We start from the raw sequence: 18227 nt of genomic DNA on the forward strand, positions 1-18227 counted from the left end.
ACCGCATGGTTGTGGGTGGCGGCTAAGTGTGGGCAGGGGTATAGTGTGACAGTTATGGAGTGAGTGCAGCGCGTGCAATTCTTTTGGGTTGGGGTTTCCTGATATACTATGATCCAGGATATTGCAGGATTAACGTCACCAATCACATCTCCTGTATCCCCCGGGGTCAGGACATACATCTTGGCAGAGTGAGTGGCAGCTCTGTACGCGGGGACAACGTGTGATAGGCTGGGACAATGTGTCATGTGATGTGCAGCACAATCAGGGCTGGGATTTGAGAAGACAGTATGTTTATTAATGACCCCCCTTACCTGCCCCCTCCTGCCTCAGATGACACCTGGCCCTCCCTAATCCCATCACCTGGGTTATCTGCACACAGTATAAATGCTGGATACTGGTGGGGACCGCTCAGTCACCATGTCACCACCGCACAGGGACCGCTCAGTCACCATGTCACCTCCGCACAGGGACCGCTCAGTCACCATGTCACCTCCGCACAGGGACCGCTCAGTCACCATGTCACCTCCGCACAGGGACCACTCAGTCACCATGTCACCTCCGCACAGGGACCGCTCAGTCACCATGTCACCTCCGCACAGGGACCACTCAGTCACCATGTCACCTCCGCACAGGGACCGCTCAGTCACCATGTCTCCTCCGCACAGGGACCGCTCAGTCACCATGTCACCTCCGCACAGGGACCGCTCAGTCACCATGTCACCTCCGCACAGGGACCGCTCAGTCACCATGTCACCTCCGCACAGGGACCGCTCAGTCACCATGTCACCTCCGCACAGGGACCGCTCAGTCACCATGTCACCTCCGCACAGGGACCGCTCAGTCACCATGTCTCCTCCGCACAGGGACCGCTCAGTCACCATGTCACCTCCGCACAGGGACCGCTCAGTCACCATGTCACCTCCGCACAGGGACCGCTCAGTCACCATGTCACCTCCGCACAGGGACCGCGTCTGGCTGCTGGCCGCCGTGCTGCTCCTATACTCAGGTAATGATTATTATTATTATTATATCCACTGTGATATGTCATTCCTTACCCATTAGAGGGATATGGAGGCTGCCATATTTATGTCCTTGTAAACAATGCCAGTTGCCTGGCAGCCCTGCTGATTTTCTGGCATACGTAGTGTTGGAATCAAAACCCTGGAACGAGCATATGGCTAATCCAGTAAAACCTGAGTCAGCTGAGTCACCTGATCTGCTGCATGCTTGTTCAGGGTCTGTGGCTAAAAGTATTAGAGGCAGAGGATCAGCAGGGCTGTCAGGCAACTGGTATTGTTTAAAAGGTAATAAATATGGCAGCCTCCATATACCTCTTACCTGAGGTTCACTTTAACTTCTTCCACTTAAGGTTCCCATTCATGGTACCCCTTACCATTAACGGGCACCGATCGACCATTGAATTCAATAATTATTACATAGCTCCCAACTGTCCCTCTTTGGGAGCCCTGTCCCTCTGTCCCTCTTTCCTCCTCATTTGTCCCTCTTTCAGGACTTTGTCCCTCTTTCTATGTAAATATATATATTTCTATACTAAAAATGTGTTTGATTGACTCTAAACGTTATTCTCATCCTTTAAATGGATATATTACTAATTGTAAAATGTTACTATGAAGGAAAATGAACCAGGATAGAAAGGACCAGTGTGGTTTGAATTATAAAAAAACTTATTTTTTATGAAATCTTTATGGTATGCGTGACTAGGGGTGTGTCAGGGGCGTGATCAGGGATGTGGCAGGGGCGTGGCTTAAGTGTCCCTCTTTCTCATCTCAAAAAGTTGGGAGATATGTTATCAAATCGGATAAAAATCGGTGCCGCCAACAGCATGCCTGATCGGCGATGCAACCATACTGAATCATCCTGTGGTGTGTGGGCAGCCAGCAGATCTCTCTCTAATCAGATTCAATCAGAGAGAGATCTGTCTCTTGGTCAAATCTGCCCATCATCTCTAGATGTATGGCTACCTTTACCTCCTCAGCATGCTATGCCTGGTACACACCATGCAATTTCCCATCAGATAGGTGGGTCGATAAATCATTTCCGACAGATCTGATCATTTTCCTGATCACTTCTATGCAAATCGATCAGAAAAACGATTGGAAATCAGATCGGACCTGTGGGAAATTATCTACTCGACCCATCTATCTGACAGGAAATTGTATGGTGTGTATTAGGGTTTACTCCTCTATCACATAAGTGCCCCGCCATGTTAATCCTTTTTCTAAAGTCTAGGTACACACCATGCAATTTCCAATCGAGATGATTTCTTCAGGCAAAAAATACGCAGCCTATCGATTGCCAGCAATCGATCCTAAGCTTGAAATCGGTCTCTTTCTCAATCAGACATGCTAGAAAATATCAATCAAAATACTGGCTATTGTTCCGTGTGTATCTCCTTTCCATGCATTTTCCATCAATATCCAATTGGACAAATTGTAGATAATATGATCAGAATTTAAAAAATCTCATCCATGTATATGTTGCTGTATTTGATCAATGTCGGATGTGAATGTCGATCTGATCTCTCGATCAGAGAGCATCTGAAGTGAAAATTGCATTGTGTGTAGCAGGTGCCCAGCGATGATACAATCTTGGTTGTACAATCTTAGATCCCTGCAGTAGGCAAGAAAACGGAGTGAATAAACTTTGGTATTTCCTCATATTACACAGAAGTGGCAAGATTGTACAATCAGGATTGTATCATCAATGGGCAGCTTTGCTCCAACCTTCTAACCCATGCTGATAAAAGGGCAGATCTCCCCCTCCCAGCCTCTCCCCTTCCTAACCCTGCTATCCCTGCTATCCCTAGGGCGTACCCACCTAGGGCGTTTTCCTAATTTTTTAAGCATGGGTGGTTTTAAAAAAATCGCCCTAAAATCGCTAGTGCAATGAATCCTTATGGGATAGTTCATATCTGAGCGTTTTGTCTGCTTTCGTTCAGCAAAGTGCTGCCGGTACCATTTTTAGAGCGATTTTGCTACAATGGAAGGTATGGGAAAAGTGCAAAACATTCACAAAATCGATTTGTGTGACGATTGCATTTCATGAATAAATACATTGCCCATTTGCAGGTGAAATCGTTTATTTCCTGACTGACATCAGGAAGTGAAAAAACATAATCGCTCTGCAAAAGCGCTTACAAAAGTGCTTTATACAAAATCACAGCGCACAGGTGAGCGCCGCGAGGGCAAAAAACCCCCCGTTGGCGTCAGCGATTGCGATTTTAGATAACTGCTAACCCTAGAGCAGGGGTCTCAAACTCGCGGGCCATTTGCGGCCCTCGATACAATATTTTGTGGCCCTCGACGGCAAAAGCTTCCTTATAGTTCGCTTCAGTGCTCCCCCAAGTAATCCGCCGCATCCCTGCCGCTAAACGAGGGCTTCAGAGCCCCCAAATCGCCCGGGGGGCAATCCGCCGGCATTTCCAGGAAGGGGCAGAGTTTTCAGCTTCAGCTCTGCCCCGCCCCCTCCTGACGTCAATCACTGCCTCTCCCCGCCCCTCTCTGTGAAGGAAGAGTGAGAGGGGCGGGCAGAGGCGGCGATGCGCCGCGATTGTGAAATCCCTTATGCGGCCCAGCCTCATCCTGACTTTGCCTCCTGCAGCCCCCCAGGTAAATTGAGTTTGAGACCCCTGCCCTAGAGACACTGACAGCATCCCCAGCACTGACTACCGGCACCACAATCCTATCATCCCATCTTCTTTACTATACGGCGGTGCTACTGCTGTTTATTTTGAATATATTCCATTGACTACAATTTAGGTGACTTACCTGGGTCATATCAGATGCTTGCGAGGCCTGCTGAAAGATCAGGGATGCAACAGCTGATCGTCTGCAGAATGTGCAGCATTCATTACAAAAAGGTCTGAAGGAGACCACACACTGGTCGATTTCAGCCATTGATCGATCAATCGATTCTATGGAATCGATTGATCAGAAATTGATTCTATTAAATCTATCGATCAATTTGTGGCCGATTTCGATCAATTTGATCTATCTGACAGGATGTGTCCCACACACTAGGAACAGATTTCCAATAGATTTCAGAATGAAATCTATTGGAAATCGATCTGAATGCATTATTGGACCATCAGATCCAATGCAAGTCTATGGGCCATCCATCTGCTGCCAGCAGCCGATCGACCTAGATCTTCCATCCTGTCAGATAGATCAAATCGATAAAAAACGGCCGCAAATCGATCCATCGGCCATTCGATCGTGCGTCGATTTGCGATCGATCGAATCGATTGATTGAACACTGAAATGGACTAGTGTATGGGCCCCTTTTGCTTATGTCTGTCAGTGTTCTCATCACCACTGTGTAGAATTTTCTGCATCAGCACTTTTGTAACTGATTGCTCCTCTCTGCCTCTCCTCTAGGGGGCGCTCTGTCTCACCACGTCTCTGTGCCCCCTGGGCCCCTATACCGCACTGAGGGCTCCACCCTCTCCCTCTGGTGTAACACCAGCTCACCCTCAGTGGCAGCTTATGAGTGGTCCATGTTCCCGGCCCATTCTCCAGGGCGAAAGCTGCAGATTGTCAGCTCTGCGGATCCAGGATTCTCCTACGCCGTCTTCCGAGATAGAGTGCTGGACAGGAGGATCTACCTAGAGAGGGCAACAGAGGCCAGCACCCGCCTTCACATGCTCCGCCTACAGAAAGAGGATGCGGGCGAGTATGAATGCTACGCCCCAAGCCCAACACTGCGCTACTACAGGAGCTACTGCGCCAGTGTGACCCTAACAGGTGAGCTGTGATCATTACACCCCTCCCACCACTCACTACATGCACCCCCACAGCACCCCAAACCCCCCACTACCTGTACCTTCCCCCCCCACACACACACACATTGCTTATATCCCCACAGCACCCCAAATTCTGCTACATCCATCCCCTGCACCCCAAACCCCCCACTACCTGTACCCCCACTTCCTGTACCCCCCATGCCCAACACTGCGCTACTACAGGAGCTACTGCGCCAGTGTGACCCTGACAGGTGAGCTGTGCCCATTACACCTACCAACCTCTCACTGCATGCACCCCCACAGCACCACAATCCCCCCACTACCTGTACCCCCACTTCCTGTACCCCCCATGCCCAACACTGCGCTACTACAGGAGCTACTGCACCAGTGTGACCCTGACAAGTGAGCTGTGATCATTACACTCCTCCCACCCTCCACTACATGCAACCCCACAGCACCCCAAACCCGCCACTACCTGTACCCCCACTTCCTGTACCCCCCATGCCCAACACTGCGCTACTACAGGAGCTACTGCGCCAGTGTTACCCTGACAGGTGAGCTGTGCCCATTACACCTACCAACCCCCCACTACATGCACCCCCATAGCACCCCAAACCCCCCACTATCTGTACCCCAACTTCCTGTGCCCCCATGCCCAACACTCCACTACTACAGGAGCTACTGCGCCAGTGTGACCCTAACAGGTGAGCTGTGATCATTACACTCCTCCCACCCCCACTACATGCACCCCCACAGCACCCCAAACCCCTCACTACCTGTACCCCCACTTCCTGCACCCCCCATGCCCAACACTGCGCTACTACAGGAGCTACTGCGCCAGTGTGACCCTGACAGGTGAGCTATTCAAAACACAGCAAATAGGCATCACTTCCTCAAACTAACCTAAAGGAACCTGGGAACTGTAGTTTAAAAAACGAGTTGGAACAGCCAGATATTAAAAGAAATCATACTTAAACGAATATAGCAATTGTGCAAAATACTATACAACATCTATTCAAAAGCTTACAATAGCATAATCATAAATAATGCATACAATATGCAAAATAATCGTAATACAGCCATATAATAGCACATAGTCACGCATGTTGCCATCTTGTGGCCAGAAAACCTGACAGGTGAGCTGTGATCACCCTCCAACCCCCACTACCTGTACCCCCACAGCACCCCACACCCCCCACTACCTGTACCCCCACTTCCTGTATCCCTACGCCCAACACTGTGCTACTACAGGAGCTACTGTGCCAGTGTGACCCTAACAGGTGAGCTGTGATCATCCTTCCAACCCCCCACTTCCTGTACCCCCACAGCACCCCAAACCCCTCATTTATTTTCCCCACTGCAGTAATCCTGGCTCAGCTACCCCCCATATCCCAAATCCTGTCCACATCACTCCTGTACCCAATGTCTAACTACATCTTCCCAATGTACCCCAAACCCTGAGTACAGCCCCAACTCTACACCTAATAATGATTACACCCCCCAAATCCTGACTATATATCATTACTGTTCACCACATATCCCCAATCTATCATTTGCATTGTTTGTAATCCTCAATCCTGGTTCTCCTTTCATTGATTATAACCCTTCCCCCAGAGTACCCTAATTCTAGTATCTCTTCCATTTCAAGTACCCCTCAGTGTACCCCAATCCTAGTGTCTCTTTCATTGCTATAACCCTCCCCACAGTGTACCCCAATCCTAGTGTCTCTTTCATTGCTATAACCCTCCCCACAGTGTACCCCAATCCTAGTGTCTCTTTCATTGCTATAACCCTCCCTACAGTGTACCCCAATCCTAGTGTCTCTTCCATTGCCTATAACCCTCCCCACGGTGCACCCACATTTTGATATCTCTACAATTGTCTATAACCCTCCCAGTGTCTCTTTCATTATCCCTTCTCCCAGTGTACCCTACTTTTTTGTGTTGCCTGTAAAAGCTCTGCCAACCTGCCTGTCACAGGAGCCCTAGTGGCTGACCGCACTTAGCCTTCTAAACGGTGCCAGCGCACAGATCGTGCGAACTCTGGTCGCAGTCAATGCGCAGGAACCGTTAAGAATTAGCCGCAGACAACTCAGAAGGGAGCCTGTGAGACACGGGTGATTACAACTTCACCCACTTGTTCAGGGTACTGCCACCACCGCGGTTACCATGGGACCGTGGAGCCCATTAACTGACTAATCCTGCGAATAAAACGGTTAAACACACGATATTCTGTCTAGCCAACAACAAACAAACAGTAGCGTATCTTCAGAGACCCGGGATCAGTTCTGTGTGTGCTGATAGGCAGGGTAGCAGACAGTGAATGACTTGGAGAAAGTCGTTTATTCACGCAATATAAATAATTAATATATACAGACAATTATTAAAATCAACAATTATTAAAACAGTAATAGCCAGTATAAAAAATAAAAGAAGGGAGAAAAATACTTAGTTCCTGGAAAGATGTCCTTTTTGTGGGAAAACAGAGTTCTGGGTTTCAATTTGAGTTCAGAGTTCAGACCAGGTGGATGCCAGCATATCCTCAAGCTGGCATCTGATGAGTGCAAGATGTTTCAGTCTGGAGGACCCTGAGTTTGGGTCCTCAGCCATTCTTATGCCCCTGCTTCAGTAGGAGGGAGTGAGGGCGGGGAGCCATACACCCCCTTAGAAGATGAGATGAGCCCTCCCCTTATCCTGGGGGCTAGAAATCATATCTACCCATATATGGGCTCTATCTCACAGAACCGTACAGGTCAGGGCAGATTTATTAACATTTTCAGGTCTGTCTCGATTTACCCAGCGCCCTGATACCAGACATGAGGGGTGGGACCCCTGTGGTATCATCAGGGCATTTTCAAACTGCCTAACTGGCAGTCCTTACCTCAGAATGTTCTGAAACTTCCTCAGAACCAGCACCGGGGCTCATGCTACACTTCCCCCACGTTTGGCGAAGCTGCCATCTCAGGAACCCCAGAAATATGACAGATCTGGGAAGTTATGGATTATGCTATGAGACTCAGCAGCTAGAACACATCCTGAATAAACCTAACAGCTGGCTTCCCTTTGATCTTTACCAGTGAGCAAGGTGTCAAGACCTCCCGTGGATTCGTAGCCTGCCTGGCTGTACCTAGGCATCCTTTGGTTAATTAACATCTCCATGAGATCAGCTAAGTGTCACCTGGTTCCCAGAACCAAAAGGGGAATTGTGCCTTCCACAGGGAATATGTCCAAGCTAATTAACACCTTCCCCCCAGGCTGTCACTTCAGCTAAGACAGATCCCCCAGCTGCTCCTAGGCATAGGGATACTACACGTCAAATCTTGGTTCTATTGATCTGAGGCGCAATCGATGCAGGAATCGAGTGCGATCGTTCTTTTCTTCACGGGCGGTTCCAGGACGCGCCTGCGTCCCCGCAACCGTCCGTGACAGCCCTCCCCCTTGTCCGCGGCTTAGCCACTCATCCGCACGATGTGTGGCGGCGCCGCTAACCTGGCTGACGGGCCTCGAGTTGCCGGTACGGCGGGAAAACCTATTGGAGCCTGTGGCTCGGTTCCCCTGGACCGGTCGCGGTCTGCTACCCTCAGGGTTGACCCAACATGGACCGTTCTGGACAGGGCGTTTGCGCCACTGCAGTCGGACGTGGTGTCTGCCGGGACTGCTGACAACGGGCAGTGGGTTGGTTAGGTCAACAGCCAGCCCATGCAGGGTTCCCCTGCTGAGTGGCTGTGGACCTAAGGGAACCCCGCGGGAATCCCTGGACCTTCCCAGCTCCTGACAGACGGCACATGCCCTGCAGTAGTTTGCTACATCCCTGTTCATCCGGGGCCAATAAAACTGGTTCCGAATACCGGCGAGTGTCTTGCGGACACCCGAGTGCCCTGTCAGAGGATTACCATGTGCGGATTTCAGCACATGTCCCCTGAACGCACTCGGGACCACAAGCCACTTGGTATTCGCGTGGGATCTACCTGTAGGGGGCTGTACAGACTCACTGTACAGTCTCCCACCTTCCCAGTACACCTTGAAAGCGGCCCCGTCTGCGAGGGGCTCAGCGGCTTGCTGCCTGAGCACCTCCAGGCTTGGGTCACTTTGTAGTGCGGCTGAGAATATGGCGCTGTCAGTTTCAGCCAACTGGCTCATGTCACACGAGGCCAGCGGCTGAAAGGTCTCATCCCTGCGGTCAGAGGAGGGGGAGGAGGCCGGAACCCCCTCCACCTGTTCTGAGCTCGGGTTCTGAGCAGTGCAGCTGCGCGGTACTGCTAGCACAGGTACACTGTCAGAATGGCACAGACGGACATTACTCAAATCATCATTGCATGCAGTAATGACATTGACAGGTATAGACATTTTTTCATTACAGACAGGTTGTACAGTAAACTCAGGTACAGCTACAGCATCATCACAACAGACAGTCTGTACATCAAACTCAGGTGCCTTTGAAGCAGGCACTATTGAACCTGGTACCCTTGAACTGGGCACATTCAACCCACCTCCCCCTGGTGCTCCCCCAAGTGTATAAAGTACCTGGTGGTGGGTGGAGAGTCCGTCTCCTTCCGTGAGCGACAAGGCGGTCGTGGCAGGTTCATAGTAGGACACAAGCTTGCCCAAATCAGTCCCTAGCAACACAGGGACTGGGAGATCCTTCATAACCCCAACAACCCGTTCTTGGACTCCTCCCACTCCCCAATCCAGCTTCACTTTTGCGTGGGCTATGTGGAAAAGGGTGCCCTCTACTCCAGTAAGGGCAAGGGATCGGCTGGAGCTGATGCTCTCCTTTGGTACAAGGTGTGAGTGAACTAACGTGATGTCAGCTCCGGTGTCTCGGAATCCGGTGACAACTTTGCCGTTCACTCTAACAAGTTGCTGCTGGTCGGTTCGGTCGCGGATTTCCTTTCCGCGGGCAAACAGGACAAAATCTGATGATCCAGGCTGTGGTTCGCTGGCGGGTTGCCTCTGCTGTGGGTGAGGTGCAGGTGATGCAGATGATCCAGGTGCTGGTGGTGTCTGTCTCCGCTCCGGGCAGTCGAACTTCATGTGTCCGGGCTGGCGGCAGTAGTGACAGGTGACCTCTCCAGGCGCTGCAGGCCTGGGTGCAGCAGCTGCGCTGGGTGGCCTCTGTGGCGGACGGCTCACAGGGGCAGGAGGGTCTGCTGAGGTATTGGGCTGACCTCCTCTCCAGCTGGATGGGACAGTTCTGCGGGTATCAGCCACCCGGGTAGTTGCAAAAGTCTCAGCAAGGTCTGCAGCGACAGTTGCTGAAGCCGGCCTGCGTTCTAGCACAAACTGGCGTACATCAGCAGGGCAAATGTTCAGAAATTGTTCCAGGACTATCAAGTCCTCCAGGACATCATAAGACCCTTTGGTGAGGCCTAGTGTCCACTGGCGGAGTGTGGTGAGCAAGCTGCTGGCCACATCTCGGTACGAATCAGAAGGCTTTTTCTGCCAGGCCCTGAACTTTTTGCGATAGGCTTCTGGCGTCAGCTGGTACTTAGTAATGATAGCGTCTTTTATAGCAGCATAATCATTATCCTTCTCCGCAGGCAATTCTGCGAAGGCATCAAGCGCTTTGTAGCGCAGCAAAGGTGTCAGATGTCTGGCCCACTGGTCTTGGGACAGACGATACTGACGGCATGCTTTTTCAAAAGACCGCAAAAACAAGTCAATGTCTGTGTCTTTTTCAATATTAGCAAATTTAAATTTTGCACTTACGGGTGGTGCAGCTCCTTCAGCAGGGAGGCTGGGCGGTGAACTCCGGCTGACCTGTTGCACTTTTGCCATGTTTAGCTCATGCTGTCGTTGGCGTTCCCGCTCAGCGGCATCCCTCTCTGCGTGGCGTTCAGCAGCAGCAGCAGCTTGCCGCTCCCGTTCCTCCCGCATTTGGCGCTCTTCACGCATGTACTGCAGGTACTTGTCCAGGTCAGTGTCCATCAGCTTTTGTAATGCCTGCTGCATTAGCGGATCAGTACAAACGGACAGTCCAGTACTGGCCGGTTCCAGGCGAGTACTTTCAGAAACTCTGGGATTGGGGTCCACACTGACATTCTCCTGCGTAACTGTTGATGCAGGGCCCTCAGGATGCACAACCTCTGTACGGTCAGGAGTCTCAGTCTCTGGTTCCCCTTGCCTTGAGTCAGATGGGTCAGCGTCTACCTCAGCAGACACATCCAGCTCCTGCAGTTGCTGGGTATCCCATTGAAACAATTCCGTTACCAGGTCCCCTTGTTTCTTGCGGCCGACATCAATGCCTCTCTCTTGGCAAAGATTTTGCAGGTCCGCCAGGCACATTTTCTTGTAGTTCCCGGACATTTCCACGTCAAATAAAATAAAACTTTTGGGGAGGGGTACTGGCTACACAGTCTCTCTGTATATATAAAAAATATATTGCCTTCCAGCTACACCAACGAATTAGTTCGTTTCTCGATAGCGCTAGCGCTATCGTAGATACTTTCAGCACAACACAGGTCCCAACCGCTGCCTAACACTGTCACAGGAGCCCTAGTGGCTGACCGCACTTAGCCTTCTAAACGGTGCCAGCGCACAGATCGTGCGAACTCTGGTCGCAGTCAATGCGCAGGAACCGTTAAGAATTAGCCGCAGACAACTCAGAAGGGAGCCTGTGAGACACGGGTGATTACAACTTCACCCACTGGTTCAGGGTACTGCCACCACCGCGGTTACCATGGGACCGTGGAGCCCATTAACTGACTAATCCTGCGAATAAAACGGTTAAACACACGATATTCTGTCTAGCCAACAACAAACAAACAGTAGCGTATCTTCAGAGACCCGGGATCAGTTCTGTGTGTGCTGATAGGCAGGGTAGCAGACAGTGAATGACTTGGAGAAAGTCGTTTATTCACGCAATATAAATAATTAATATATACAGACAATTATTAAAATCAACAATTATTAAAACAGTAATAGCCAGTATAATAAATAAAAGAAGGGAGAAAAGTACTTAGTTCCTGGAAAGATGTCCTTTTTGTGGGAAAACAGAGTTCTGGGTTTCAACTTGAGTTCAGAGTTCAGACCAGGTGGATGCCAGCATATCCTCAAGCTGGCATCTGATGAGTGCAAGATGTTTCAGTCTGGAGGACCCTGAGTTTGGGTCCTCAGCCATTCTTATGCCCCTGCTTCAGTAGGAGGGAGTGAGGGCGGGGAGCCATACACCCCCTTAGAAGATGAGATGAGCCCTCCCCTTATCCTGGGGGCTAGAAATCATATCTACCCATATATGGGCTCTATCTCACAGAACCGTACAGGTCAGGGCAGATTTATTAACATTTTCAGGTCTGTCTCGATTTACCCAGCGCCCTGATACCAGACATGAGGGGTGGGACCCCTGTGGTATCATCAGGGCATTTTCAAACTGCCTAACTGGCAGTCCTTACCTCAGAATGTTCTGAAACTTCCTCAGAACCAGCACCGGGGCTCATGCTACACTTCCCCCACGTTTGGCGAAGCTGCCATCTCAGGAACCCCAGAAATATGACAGATCTGGGAAGTTATGGATTATGCTATGAGACTCAGCAGCTAGAACACATCCTGAATAAACCTAACAGCTGGCTTCCCTTTGATCTTTACCAGTAAGCAAGGTGTCAAAACCTCCCGTGGATTCGTAGCCTGCCTGGCTGTACCTAGGCATCCTTTGGTTAATTAACATCTCCATGAGATCAGCTAAGTGTCACCTGGTTCCCAGAACCAAAAGGGGAATTGTGCCTTCCACAGGGAATATGTCCAAGCTAATTAACACCTTCCCCCCAGGCTGTCACTTCAGCTAAGACAGATCCCCCAGCTGTTCCTAGGCATAGGGATACTACACGTCAAATCTTGGTTCTATTGATCTGAGGCGCAATCGATGCAGGAATCGAGTGCGATCGTTCTTTTCTTCACGGGCGGTTCCAGGACGCGCCTGCGTCCCCGCAACCGTCCGTGACACTGCCCTACCCCAATCCTTTTTCCTCTTCAATTGCATGTAAGCTGTAGTGTAGTATAATCCCTGTGTCTCTTCCATCTATATATATAAACCTTCTCCCAGTGTACCTTAATTTTGGTATCTCTTCCATTGCAAGTACCTCTCAGTGTACCCCAATCCTGATTCCTCTTCCATTGCATGTATCCCTTCCCATCCCCCAGTGTACCCCAATCCTGGTATATCTACCATTGTATGTAACCCTCCAGTGTACCCCAGTCCGGTGTCTTCCATAGTCTATTACCCTTCCCACAGTGTACTCCAGTCCTGGTTCCTCATGTGTTGCATGTATCCTTCTCATCTCCTAGTGTACCCCAATCCTGCCATCTCTTACATTAGTGTACCCCAATCCTGGTTCCTTTTCCATGGTCAGTGACCCCCTCCTCCTTGCCCCTCCCCCGGTGTGGACATGTGTTTATATCTTTTTCTGTGTTCTCTCTGCAGTAATCCCGGATTCTCTGCACGTATCCCTGTTGTCGCCCCAGGAGCTGACACTCTATACAGATGACCCCCTGACGTTGTCGTGTGAAGTTTTCTCTCGTACTGAGCAGCACACTCACTTCTCTGTCTCCTGGTACCGGCAGGACTCTGCTCAGCCTCTTCTCACCCTCTCTGAGCTCTCAGTGGTGTCTGCCGGGTCCCCCTACAAGAAGCGACATCAGGCCGGTGAGATCAGGCTGGAGAAGGTGTCGGCCATCTTGTATCACCTGATAGTGAGCAGCCTGGAGCCTGATGACCAGGCCAAATACTACTGCCAGGCCACTGAGTGGATCCAAGACCCGGATAAGACGTGGTACCCACTGACCACCAAGAGGAGCCACGGCACCAGAGTCCACGTCGTCTCACCAAGGAGCGCATTGCTGGGAGGAGCAGCAGGTAATCTGATACCACCAATACCCTTCCTGATAACCACTTCCTACCTCCAGGAACATCTCAGGGTTTAGGGTTGTCCAACTCCAGTCCTCGGGGGCCGAGGTCCTCACACATTATTAGCACAGCTGAAATTAATTGATGGACCTGAATCAGGAGAGGTGAGGTCCATCAGGTAGAGCACATTTTCCATTTCTCTGTCCATCCTAAACACTGACATGGATGTGGCCCTTAAAGGGGCACTACAGCGAAAAAGTGTAACATTTAAAATATGTGCAAACATATACAAATAAGAAGTACATTTTTTCCAGAATAAAATGAGCCATAAATTACTTTTTGTTTCCATGTTGCTGTCACTTACAGTAGGTAGTAGAAATCTGACAGAAGTGACAGGTTTTGGACTAGTCCATCTCTTTATAGGGGATTCTCAGGGATATATTTATTTTCAAAAGCACTTAGTGAATGGCAGTTGCTCGGTCCAACTGCCAAAAAAACTGTGTAGTGAGCAGGGAAGCTGGCCAGCATCATTGTTTAAATCATTTTTAGGGAATATCTTTATAAAGAATAAAAGCCTTGCTGAGAATCCCCTATGAAGAGATGGACTAGTCCAAAATCTGTCACTTCTGTCAGATTTCTACTACCTACTGTAAGTGACAGCAACGTAGGAGAAAAGTAATTTATGGCTCATTTTACTCTGGGAGAAACATACTTCTTATTTGTACATGTTTGCACATATTTTAAATGTTACAGTTTTTCGCTGTAGTGCCCCTTTAAGGAAAAATAAACAGATGCTGTCCAGCCTCCCCACTCCCTCGCACACTATGCTGTCAGTGGGACTGGGCTACCACCATTCAGTAAAGTGCTTTTGAAAATACAGAAAACACTGAGAATCCCCCATGAGGAGATGGGCTAGTCCAAAACCTGTCAGGACTGTTATATTTTTACTACCTACTATAAGTGACAACAACATAAGTAAATGGTCATTTATAGTTTGTTTTACTCAGGGAGAAAAGTACATTTTAAATGAATGCATGCACATAGATTTTACATTTTTACAATTTTTCACATCAGTGTTCCTTTAAGAGTTAAAACTTGTAAAATGTAACGTACATACATATAAGAAGGACATATCTCCCGGGGTAAAATGCACTATACGTTACTTTTCCTATGTTGCCAGCACTTATAGCAGGTATTAAAAAGCTGACTAATCTGACAGGTTTTGAACTGGTCCATCTCCTCAAGGGGGATTCTAAGTATTTCCTTTCCTTTACAGTATTTCCTTTATTCTTACAAAAGCACTCCTTGGAAATTATCTACACAAAGATGGCGGTAGGCCTTCCTTCTCGTTTGTGCACGTTTCTGGAAGCTGTACTAAGCAACTGCTGTTCAAAAAGTGCATTTGAAAATAAAAGAAACCCTGAGAATCCCCTGTGAGGAGATGGACTGGTTCAAAACCTGTCAGATTTGTCAGATTTGTACAGCCTGCTGTAAGTGACAGCAACATAGGAGAAAACATAATATATTCTTATATCTTACATTTTACAATATTATGTGACGGTGGTCCTGTGAAGGGGACTCCCAGGAATAATTGGGTACTTCCCCTCCCCTCCAACACTTCAGACCTCTTATTGCTTGAAAATAAAACTGGAGGCGGAGCTACTTCTGAAGTGATGGAGGCTGCAGTTCCATGCCACAGGGCTGTCAACATGCTTCATTGCCCCGCCCCTGCAGTGCCAGAGGCGGAGCTTTGTATCTCACTTTGATGACACGGCCTCCCTCTGTGGTTTTTGGGATTTATGTGGCTTTAGGGCTTGGTTTGGAACACTAAGGTCTCTTCCTATGCAGGGGAGGGGGTCCCAGGCTGCCTAATGAGGGGGGAGGAGGTCGGTCTGGCATGCAGAAGAGGGTCAGGTGACCTCAGGCTCCATGACTCAGAGTAACCGTCAGTTCCCCTGTTATTTATAAGCAGTATTTTCAGGGGTAAAATCTAAATGAACGTTTTTATGTTGTTAGTGAACGATGATGTCACAAGCTGTCTTTATTTTTGTTATGTCATTGCAGATGTGATGTCAGCGGTCCGCAGCCAGGGGAAGAGCCGAACCGATGCCCCGCCCTGTATCCTCCGGTTATTGCTCCCTCTAGTGATGTGGACAATGCATTACACCACGTGATCTCCATGAAGTGAGACTGGATGGACTGGGACCCGCCCTACCAATGTTTTTGGCTGCAAATATTGTTACCATTGACCTAAGCAATCAGCTAAAGCCGGTACACACCTTCAATTATGATTGGCCAATCACTGGCCAATTTTACCACCTGTATATGCCAACAGATACTGAATACTATGAGCTGGTACTACATGGCGGAGGTAAAATTGGTCAGTGTTTGGCCAATCGAAATTGAAGGTGTGTAGCAGGTTTTAGTCTGCTCTTCTCCCAAAGCCCTGAGAACTACACTGACCAATCCCACTGCTTGGGCGATCTTGTCTGATGCAATAGAGACAATAGAATGTGCGGGGTATGACTGAAGAAATTACTCACAAGCAGGACAACCCTCCAAAGATGATATAAAACTCAGACGGGCAGAAAAGGCAGCTTTATGTAGCAGATAGATAAAGCAGATTATATGCAAGGGAGAAGTGTCTTACCATTGTGATATGTGAGAGGAATAATTGTGCAATATGTTTATTTATTTGTGTCAAGCAGTGTTGATATAAAGTAAGAGTGAAGTAAGAGTGAATAAAGTGACACAGCAGGCAGTGTAGCTCTGGTGGGGACAATGCTTGACAATGTTGTGAAATGACCCCATAAACCTGAACAAACAACAAACAAACAAACACAGAACATTTATATTGCGCTTTTCTCCTGGCGGACTCAAAGCGCCAGAGATGCAGCCACTAGGGGGCACGCTCTATAGGCAGTGGCAGTGTTAGGGAGTCTTGCCCAAGGTCTCCTACTGAATAGGTGCTGGCTTACTGAACAGGCAGAGCAGGGATTCGAACCCAGGTGGCCTGTGTCAGAGGCAGAGCCCTTAACCATTACACTTTCCAGCCACTGGACAGCTCTTCTTGCAAGAAACGTATTAAATGTAAAGATGGCCGCACATCAAGCGATTGACCAAGAGTCAGATCTCTCGCTAATTGAATCTGATCAGACAGAGATCTGTCGGCTGCCCATACACCAGCAGACTGATTCCCAATCAATTTCAGCATGAAATCTCTCAGGAATCGGCCTTGTCTCGCCACCACTGGCCTCGTCCCCCCAAATGTTATATGTGCTCCCCGGTGTCCTTGCATTAGAATACTTTACCTGTCCGCTGCCTGCCGTACGTCTGCATTGCTGCCCCACGTAGCTGCCCGCACTATAACATGGGGGGGAGGGGTGACACCACAAGCGCAGCCCACGTGCAGTATGCCGGTAGTCACGTGGGACCTGGATGCACAGCGGACACAACGGCGGACACTAGTGGGCGGCAAGACAAGTAAAGTATTTATATGGTACTAGGGGGAGGGGGGGTGGCATATAACATTTTTGAGGGACGGTGGGCGGGGTTTCATCACATATAACATTTGGGAGGGACGGTGGGCGGGGTTTCCTCACATATAACATTCGGGAGGGACGGTGGGCGGGGTTTCCTCACATATAACATTCGGGACGGCCGGTGGGCGGGGTTTCATCGCTCTTGATATCGCACACCATTACTGCTGCACGCCCGCACAACTTGCTGCATGTTTTTCAAAAACTCATTTAAAGCGCGCATAAATAATGTATCTCAATGGAGATGCACAGGAATGAGACTTTACGTGCAGTTTTGGTGCTTGATTCACAAAAGAGTGCTAACTGTTAGCACGGCCGTTTTCGCGCGAATTTTCACGTTTGCGCGTGATCGCGAATTTTCGCACGCAATTAAACGTTTTCTCGCTCAAACGTGATATTTTACGCAAAATCGGAATCGGCTTCGCGCTCAAACGCAAATTTTCACATGAAATCTTTATCGCAAAATCGTTATCGTTTTCGCACGCAAACGTGAATTTTCGCGAGAAATCGTTATCGTTTGCATTTGTGTTTGCACGCAAAAACGTTTAATTGCGCACGAAAATTCGCGATCGCGTGCAAACGCGAAAATTTACGCAAAAACGGCCGTGCTAACAGTCAGCTAGCACTCTTTTGTGAATCAAGCCCTTGATGCTTTTAAAAAAAAACAAATGATCCCCTTAATGCTGGTATTTCAATCGGCGCCTTTTTTCATGCAGTGAGTGCGGAAGGGGGGGAGGGGTAGTTAGGCGTGGGGGGGGGGGGGGAGGGGGGGTAGGCCTCAGTAATGGGAGGATTCTGTAAGAGAATAGGCTTAGGTTTAGCAATAGTATAATATTGGTATTATTAAATACCGATATTTTCCTATAAGGATTGCCGGGGACCTACATTTCTGGCTGCCTTGTGTTTTTTTACGTAAGCAGCACCTTGTGAGAGGCCAGGAGGACGATGCTGCTGGAGGTGGAAGTCAGAGCGGCACTCCGGGCGTTTCTCATGCCACAGGATGCCGTGTGTTGCTCTGATCTCTCCCTTCACAAGCTGTATGGCTGCACCACGCTCTCCTAATCCTCCACACTGCTGCTGAGGTGGGT

At 49.2% G+C, this 18227-nt stretch overlaps 1 protein-coding gene across 1 annotated transcript; it reads left to right on the forward strand.

The window, feature by feature from the left end:
• The first annotated feature begins 945 nt into the window (after positions 1 to 945).
• On the forward strand, positions 946 to 15788 carry LOC137545313 (immunoglobulin superfamily member 3-like). Its single transcript, XM_068266426.1, has 5 exons — positions 946 to 1006; positions 4398 to 4763; positions 13178 to 13609; positions 14877 to 15033; positions 15665 to 15788. Exons 1-5 carry the CDS (start codon positions 946 to 948, stop codon positions 15786 to 15788), a joined length of 1140 nt encoding a protein of 379 aa, XP_068122527.1.
• The last annotated feature ends 2439 nt before the right edge of the window (positions 15789 to 18227 follow it).

The sequence above is a fragment of the Hyperolius riggenbachi genome, chromosome 2 (genome assembly GCF_040937935.1).
Source record: "Hyperolius riggenbachi isolate aHypRig1 chromosome 2, aHypRig1.pri, whole genome shotgun sequence".
Classification (NCBI taxonomy): domain Eukaryota; kingdom Metazoa; phylum Chordata; class Amphibia; order Anura; family Hyperoliidae; genus Hyperolius; species Hyperolius riggenbachi.

Bases quoted from the DNA above. Each gene is read 5' to 3' on its own strand.
- LOC137545313 (XM_068266426.1), top strand. From the start codon at position 946: ATGTCACCTCCGCACAGGGACCGCGTCTGGCTGCTGGCCGCCGTGCTG. The intron at 4,764-13,177 runs GTGAGCTGTGAT...TTCTCTCTGCAG, and splicing joins CGCCAGTGTGACCCTAACAG to TAATCCCGGATTCTCTGCAC. The intron at 13,610-14,876 runs GTAATCTGATAC...TTTCCTTTACAG, and splicing joins ATTGCTGGGAGGAGCAGCAG to TATTTCCTTTATTCTTACAA.